Below are 9,463 nucleotides of genomic sequence, written 5' to 3'. Positions count from 1 at the left end.
ACAGAAAGGGTCCTAAAACTGATCCCTGGGGGACACCTGCATGTATACTTCTAAGGGTTGACGAAAAACCTTCTGAAACGACCTTTTGTTGACGATCTGAAAGATAACTCTCTATCCAAGATAAGAGCTGATCGTTTATGCCAGATTGTTTAAGTTTAAATAAAAGTCCTTTATGCCAAACTTTATCAAAAGCTCTAGATACATCACAAAATACAAACCTTACATCCCTCCCACTATCCATATTACTAATAATTTTATGATATATTTCAATTAACTGATTAACAGTAGAGTCACCTGGCTAGAAACCAGATTGAAACTTTGACAAAAGGTTATTACTTCTCATGTAATTATACAAATGTTTAAATAGAACTTTTTCCATAATCTTACAAACAATACTAGTAACAGATATTGGACGATAGTTTAGAGCTGAATGTGGACTACCTTTTCCTTTAAAAATAGGATTAACATGTGCAGTTTTCCATAACAGTGGAACCTGTTTAACTGATAGAGACATATTAAATAACTTAGTTAATGGTTTAGAAATAAAGCTAGCAACCTCTTTTAAAATTCTAGGACTGATACCGTCAGGTCCAGCAGGTTTGTTAACATTCAAGATTTTTAATTGATCTAAAATTTCTTTCTCAGTGATGACAAATTTATTTAAATGACATGGAGGAGGCTCTTTATTATCAGGAATTTCTGGTTCTGTATCAATATTAGCTATATTAGCAAAATGATTGTTCAGGATCTCTGATTTGTCCAATGGATGAATAAAAATTTGGCCATCATGTTCTAAAAAAGGGGGAGAATCTCTATTTTTAGTAAAATTTGATACAGACTTGGCAATGCGCCACCATTTACCAGGAGGAATATTTTTGTCAATAAGTTGAGATGTCAGTTTGCACTTATAATCTTCTTTTGCCTTTCTAACTAAGCTGATAATTTCATTACGAATTTCTCTAAATTTTTTCCAGTGATCTGGATTATTTGAAGTTTTCGCTTTGTGGTGAATTCTATTACGATGTCTTATCTTGTTTCTTATTAAGTTGTTCATAAAAGGTTTATCATTTGGTCTTACTGTAATAGTTTTAGTAGGTATATATCTATTTACAGTACTTTCGAATGTTCTGACAAAGTTCATATAAACATCATTTATATTATTTGAATTAAAAACAACATCATCCCAGTCAGTATCATTCAACTGGTTTTTAAGACCTTCATAATCTGCACGCTTAAAATCACGAATTTGTCTTTTAAACGAGTGTTGTTTAAAAGTTTTAAATGAAATTTCGACTGAAACAGGAGAATGAGAACTGCATATCGGTGTAAGAACAGTTACTGATTTAATTAAGTTCTTGCGATTAGTCACACATAAATCAATACAAGTTCCAGTTTGGGTTGTAAAGTTGGTAGGCTCCCAAACAACATTTTCTAAGTTTAAACGGTTAAGTAACTTTTTAAAAGAGTTACTTGTGTTTGACATCATATCGCAATTGAAATCACCACAAAGGAAAATTGGCAAATTACAATCAAGTGCTTTATCAACTGACTCATTAAATAATTCCCATATATTAGAATTTGAGTTTGGAGGCCGGTAAAAAACACCAACTAAAAATTTTTCATTACTATAATTCCTCACTTCAACCCAAAGCAACTCAAGATTGCTTACAGATATGTCATTCTGTATAATAAAATGTAGACTATTTTTCACATAAATGGTCACACCTCCACCATGTCTATTTCTATCTAACCTAATAGGCTTATGAAACCCATTTAATTTAATTTGGTCATCAGTAATTGACTTGTCAAGATGAGATTCTGATATACAAATAATGTCATACTCATGTAGTTCATTGTTAATGAGATCTAACTTAGGAAGTAAACTACACACATTATTGTGTACTATTTTCAAATTCTTTTTGTCACTCTGATCTGGACCTGGATTTTGCTCAATTCCAGCAACCAGTAGCAAAAACTGTATAATTCTACTGAGGATAAACACATTTTTAATGATTATAGGGAGGATTATGTAGTGATTAATATTATAGTTTACAAAGTTACAGATTAATGTTAAAAACATTGATCAGTCAAAACTATCAAAACTTATGATGAATATATAGTGAAACATAAGCACATGATGTACACTTTGGACAGACCTTCGAAACAAAAAGCCGGCATATGCATTGATTAACAGGACACTCAAAACTAGACGAGATAAAGTACAAAACAAAACATACATGTACATAACATATATACAAAAAGAAAACATTGATAAATAACAAATGTTAACGATATCAATTATCACTTATATTGTGATACTGTAATACTATTGAAAAAAAAATATAGCAAGGTCTGTGTTCATGCAATAATCTTTGTTTTAGAGTTACAAAGATGTTGGCAGTAATTGTAAAGTGTGAGACTGAAACATTGTGAAATGTAGAAAACAAAACAAATCAAAATAAATAAGTAAAAGTAGGATAATATTTAGCTTGCATTTCGGACAAAAACTGAATAGTGCGCAGTGATACTTACTAGATTAATCAATAGAATATGCTAGACAAAGAATAGTAAACTCGACTTATATTTATCAGTGTAGAAGTGAAACACATATTAAATTCTCTATGTTTTGGATTCTGGTAATACTATTGTTATGAGAATAAATGTGTGGGACAAGCTTTACTATTGTAACCATTTGCCAGTTGTTTTTTTGTGTAAATCTCATGTGTAAAAGTAGTTACCAATGGATATAATAATAAAATATTTATGTTTACAAATCTGCAAGCAAACCGGAAATATGAGTTTTTATAAAATTAAACCAAATACGTAGGAAACGTGTATTTTCCGGAAAATAAGTATGAAATACAAATAGTTGATTGGTATGAGAGAAAAAGAGACAGAATGTCAACCCTAGGTTCACATTTGTGTTATAAATAAAAAAAATATGATAAATGAACAGGAATTATATAAAAATACATATTTGGAACAAATATTGAAAGCATGTTATAGTTCAAAGTGATTTACACACATTTTATTTTTTCAGTTTTTTGGCTATGTCGTCAAATATTTCGAACCGATGTCTAGTTCCTTCCTCGTCAGATTACAAACTTAAACTGAGGGAAACACATCAACTATAAAAGGAAAACAACGGAACAACAGAAACACAGAAGTGCAACAAAATGAAACGCCATCATACATAGAAACGGACCATTGATAACAACTGCCATTTTACTGATTTGGTACAGGACATTTTAAGAAAAAATGAATATTCAATGTCAACATAGAAGTGCTGACTACTGTGCTGGCGATAAACTCGAGTAGGAAACCTCTACCAACATACCTTAAATTTAAACGCACAATAATCATTTCCTTTTTTTTCCACTTAATTCTTAGTTATAAAAGCAAACGATAACTGAAAGTTTTATTTGTATTCAAAAACACATATTCAATATTAAGTTTAACGTTTAAATTTTTTAAATATAATACAAATTCATATCCTACAGATAGAACAACACCTGTACAATGCACGTAGGTATCGCTATTTATTTTTGTTTATGATTTCAGATTTCTATATATCATGGGCTTTCCAAATTATGGGTTTGGCGTTCATGATGAACGTAACTACTGAAACGCACTACGGACGCACCAAATTTATAACGAATTGACATTAGCTCTACTGTTTTAATACAATTCTATTGCAAAAGTACCGATAAATGTAAATCTCTGTCAATGCGTTACTTTCAAAATACTGTATCTCTCATCAAGTTCTTTTTATAAATCAGATGTTTGATAATTAAATATAAGAAAGAAGCCTCCATCCAAAATATATTACATAACCCAAACATTATATAAAGCTTAAACAAATGACATTGTAATACATTTCAAACTCTTATGACGGATATCGTTGAGAAACTTTTAAACTTTAGCGCGATTATTGAAATAAGGATATGACATTGTCATACTTTACTTTATTATAGATTTAAAAGTAACTTACGTGTGAATGGCATACCCCTGTAGGACAAATCAAGGCAGTGCATTTTACCACCACTTGATAGGAGTCCACAAATCGAAAACCATACATTTGTACTGTGATTATATTTTTGATGTGTTGTCCTGTTTCCAGTCATCTTCTATTACAGCTTTGTCCTCTGAAGCACATGTTTCACTGAAAAGAACACAACGCTGAAAGTTATTTCGTATTAGGCAATAACATATGGTGTATCATCGGTTTTATTTAGATTAACTTAAAGGCAAATATCTTACATTCCTCAATATGCTAAGGGTGTCCGTAGAATATGCTATTTGTTGTGATCTTACCAAAATCTGGTAATGAACGAGCATAGAGTATATAAATAACGGAAAAGCTTTATTTACAGTGTTATCATCGATCGTGCGATAAGAACAGGATTCGGCTACGATAAAAAGCTTTCTTATCATGTTATTTCAACATTTTATTAACAAAAAATGCACATCAGACGCCTTGTTCGAAAACACAATGTGTTAACAATTTCTTAATTTGTTACTTTTTCGGAAAATCACAGAAAGAAAACTAGATATAGTTCTGTAATCAATATTAAAGTTTGTTGTATAAAAATAAAGAGAAAAAGTGGTGTCAACAATATCAATTTCTATAAACACTGGATAATTGATAAAGCCAACATATGTGATGACAGAGGAAGCACCTAAAGTATATTGTTATTACTTCTAATTTGCAATTAATATTTGAAGCTTAAACAAACGTTTAATATGGCATTGTACGATTTGCAATGTGATTGTTTTTGATGTAATTATTAACATAACCTTACTTCTTCCACAGGGCGTAATTTGCTTTCAGTTCTGTGATACCAGCAGAACAAACGATATGATCAACTGTATAACCATCTATTAAAAAAGAAAAAAAATGATTATTCGAATTGTATTTTTTACAAGATTGTACAGATTGAGTAAATGATGATATACGACTACATTTACTCCCGCATAGTTACTTAACTTATTATTATATAAATGTGAGATAACAGTTTTATCATAAGCACTTATTTTGTAGATTGACAATTTTCTTCCAAATTTCGATTCAAAGGTATCGGATAACGTTGAAGCCGTATGGTTACATGTATTTGTTCACATATTTGTCAATTGAACTTAATGTAAGGTTGTCTCATTGCATATCTAACCACATCTCCTTATTATTATATACAATGCGTAAGGGAAATGCGCCTGTCTTGACTGACTGACAAACCATAGGACTATTACATGTATTAAACATACATACAATTGTAGTACAACTTGAAACATATTGAGAGATTTGTTTAGAATACAACTGTTATACCATGAGTTTTTTTATTTTTGCCTTATGTGTGATGTGTTATTTTTTTTATGTTTTCTTACGGTATGCGTCTTTCACCAGTATCTGAATTGTTGTTGAAGATTTCAGCCATCGTAATGTATATTTCGTAATATATTTACATATAACATAAAAACCACTACTATTTTCTTCCATAGATCTAGCCATAGATACAAAGATTTGGTTTGGCAGTTTACCTGTACCGGAAAATATCATATAACAAACAAATTTTTACGTCGATTTTGTTTATAAAGCTTAGAAATCAATTAATGTGTACCACCCATTATAACTACCGTTCGTTTGAATAAAGTTTATATTAAGGTAATCAAAATTAAAAATCAAACACATTAACGAATGGAAAACAACTGTCATATTCCTGACTTAGTACAGGCATTTCCTTATGTAGAAAATCGTAGATAAAATCTGGTTTTATAGTTAGCTTAACATTGTATTAAGACCTTTAAATACTTCTTGGTACTATGATTGCTTTTATAAAAAAAAAATTAAATGTATTGCTACTCAGTTATTTACACTTATGGTTCTTCATTCTGCGAAATTTATATTGGAATTCAGACTGCTGATGATGTCTTTACACTAATAACGTTTGAAGTTTAGTGATTGCTTTTTAATCAGGTTAATATTTGGGCTTTGAAATAGCTTTTCACTACAATCAGTCTTTTATGTTGTTTATCTTTGTATTCGGTTTTGGACGTAGTATCGATCAGTCGAGTCAGCCTTTCCAAACTGATTTTTCAATTTTGTTCTTATGTTGTGGGTCCCTACAAACTGTATTGTGGTGTAATGAACTTACAAATAACGTATAAGCCTGATGATATTGACTAACTGTATGTAAATGAACGATAAAACTAGAAAAAAACACGTGTTCTGTTTATCTGGTTCTCTGCAAAACATATTTGAATATAATAAAATATGCTTCTACATGTTATACTAGTGTTTTTTTTTAATAAGATCAACATTACCCAACGTATTTAAACACATTGATACTGAAAAACTGAAGTAGAATTTGGCTTTAATAAAAGTCTTGATAGACGGCGGTTAATCTGTTATCATTAAGTAAAGAAGATTTTAAAACAGTTACTATATTGTGTTTGCGCTCTTATTTAAGTTGTTATGTTGTTACTACTGTTGGTGATGATCAAAATCAGTCTAATATGCATCGGAATATATACTTACAACCACTAAATGCACTAAGAAAGGAACTATATTTTTGGCAGCCATGCTGATAATCTTTCCCTGGAACTCAATAAAAATGAAGTTTAATTATTATTTTGCCAATCTGTCAAAAATGAACTGTGGTTTCAAAAGGCCATTCTACCACTAAACCAACATCTACTGATTTTGTGTCATGGATGGATCCCCATATCCTATCTTTTCTAATAAAATAAATGTTTTATATTGAGAATAACTAACTACATAACTATTATTCCAGATTCTAAACAACAAAATAGGCCAAAAGGGTCGTTAGCGTTTTAAAAATCATTGTTTGGAAGCATTTAATTGTTAAAAAATAACATGACATTCAACATCCACGAATTCCCATTAATTAAATGTCATTAATATAATGATAATTTATTGGTGCAAGAGTTAAAATACTCTGTGGGCTATTCGCCCTTATTCATATAATAAAATTTAGAACTGCTTACATCAATCCTACACTAATGTAGTGTTTCGGCGGCTAAGTATTTATATTTGTATTACTATATTGTTTAAAATAAAGGTTGATTCTATAATTTTTTCCCATATAGTTATTGGCCTGCCTCTTCAGGGATTTCCAATAAATGGGCTTATTTCTTATTTAAGTGGAAGTTAGCAGATCTGCTAAATTCTTATGTCTTTTATATGCTAATATTGGCTTGTCCTTAAAAATCTCTCTGCAATCTGTATCATGATTCAAAAGGTGCCAGTGTTTGAGTATCGCCTTTTTAATCCTCCTAATACAAGGATTATATTTTGTTGTCAAAACCAGTGGAATATCATTTGCATTTCCACGTATTTATTTATTCAATAAATCTTTTCTATCAATTTGTAATGCTTCATTTACAGATTGCCTTATCTCAGCTTCTTGATAACCTCTTGCCATTAAGTTCAATTTGAACTGTGAGAGTGCATGTTGTAAATCGTTATCATTGTTAGTATTTTTAATATAACGAATGACCTCTCCTTTGATGAAACCTGAAAACACGTGTGGATTATGGCAGCTTCCCCTATTGAGATATAGGAATGTATTTGTAGGCTTGAAATAAATTTTCGTATCTAATATTTTATTACACTGAAATCGTGAACCCTTGTATATTATAAGGTCAAGAAATGTTATTTCTTTTTCTGATATTTCGTGAGTGTATTTTAAATATTTATGGTGGCTATTTGCCACCTCAAATAATTCTGTCAATTGACTTTTAGTCCCATCAAAAATTATAATGCCATCATCCATATATCTTCCAATGTAGAATATTTGTTTTCTAAACTTATATTTAGACAATATGTCGTTTAGAATTTGATACATTAATATGTTGCAATTTTTTGGGGAAGGGCTAGCTCCAATATATAGCTGCACCTATAGCTATCTGTTGTTTCCATAGGATATTATTGAATTCAAAAACATTGTTTCGCAGTATTGATTCAAGGAGATGAATCAAATTGTCTGTAGGTAAAGATTTAATTTTGAATTGTGATTTGTCAAAGTTATCAAAGGCGTTTTTTCATGCGGGCATTATTTCATCAATATGACAATTTGTAAACATTTGACTTATATCGAAGCTACATAGTAGACATTCAGAGGGTTGTCTCAAATTCTCAAATTTTAGAATAAGGTCCGTAGTGTCCTTTTAATATGTAGAATGGGATAGATAGATACAAGCTGACTGTCAACTACTCTTCCAATGGATTCAGTGACCGTCCCAATTTGTGAAATAATGGGTCTACCAGGGGGAGTAATTATTCCAATAGAATCAAACCTGTTATTAGTTATTTTATTTAGAACCATTGGATCTTATTTGTGTATTTTAGGAAGGACATGCATATGCCCTGGTCAGTAATTTTGTTGATTGCTCTTTAATAAATAATCAAATGTGGTTTTGTCTAGAGCACCCCGTCTATGCATACCTATAATGTTATTATTAAGATTGTATCTAAGGTTAGCAAAGTCGAAGGATTGTAATTTTATATAGTGTGGCGAGTCAAGTTGGCGATATGCTTCAGATAAATAATTAATGTTATCGGTTATCACAACATTTTTGCTCTTGTCAGATTTTCTAATGATAATTGATTTGTCATTATAAAAAGATGAAATACTGCGTCTCTCGGCACTAGTCAGGTTATCCCTTAAATCTCGAACTTGCAGTGAGGATAATTCAAGATTGGTTTGATCAATATAATTTTCAAGCGTATTGCAGCACAGTTGTGGTTTGTGGTATCTTTTCAATCTGAATGGATGAATTGTGTCATTAGTGTTGTGGTTTAAATAGCGACACATCATTTTCCTGCACATTTCATTAATCCGATTTTGACATTTTATTTGACGGTGTAGGAATAAATTTTAATCCTTTTGATAAAAGAAGATATTCTGCATCGCTCAAACGTCTTTGAGATAAATTTATCACATGTTTTTTAGCCTGTGTTAATAAGATTTAATCGTTCAGCATTAAATCAATTTAATAAATTGAGAGTATCGTCTGCTAAACTAGAGTTAACTTTTCTTTAATTTTGACGGACTTAAGCGTCTTTTGTTCACCTACATTTTTCATAAGCGGTTTTCCCGCTTTTATTTGGTATAAAATTGCATGCTTTTCGTGATTTGTTCATTGCGTGATTTGAACTCTGAAGGAACACAAAAAGGACAGGAGATTCGGACATAAGATAAGTACATTATGTTTTATTGATGTTAGATTAGTTACTGCAATTGTATTTTCTGGATTATTTTATTTCTGTAATTTGTAAAAGAAATTATTTGAGTTTTAATTAAAGTTATTTCTTGCAAACAGTTCGATTCATTAATTCAATTTTTCTCTCACTTGCATAGCATATATCACGGAACAAACTATAACTAATAATAATAGTTATGTTACACTGTGCACACGTATATTTCATTGACTAGCATTAAAATTA

At 30.5% G+C, this 9,463-nt stretch overlaps 1 protein-coding gene across 1 annotated transcript; it reads right to left on the bottom strand.

Moving 5' to 3' along the window:
• Positions 1–298: 298 nt before the first annotated feature.
• Positions 299–5,506, bottom strand: LOC134727627 (uncharacterized). The gene is made up of 3 exons (XM_063592009.1): positions 5,383–5,506; positions 4,803–4,878; positions 299–1,988 (listed from the first exon to the last, which is right to left on the bottom strand). Exons 1-3 carry the CDS (start codon positions 5,504–5,506, stop codon positions 299–301), a joined length of 1,890 nt encoding a protein of 629 aa, XP_063448079.1.
• Between the last annotated feature and the right edge of the window lie 3,957 nt (positions 5,507–9,463).

The sequence above is a fragment of the Mytilus trossulus genome, chromosome 8 (genome assembly GCF_036588685.1).
Source record: "Mytilus trossulus isolate FHL-02 chromosome 8, PNRI_Mtr1.1.1.hap1, whole genome shotgun sequence".
Classification (NCBI taxonomy): domain Eukaryota; kingdom Metazoa; phylum Mollusca; class Bivalvia; order Mytilida; family Mytilidae; genus Mytilus; species Mytilus trossulus.
This window is presented reverse-complemented; position numbering and strand designations above follow the sequence as displayed.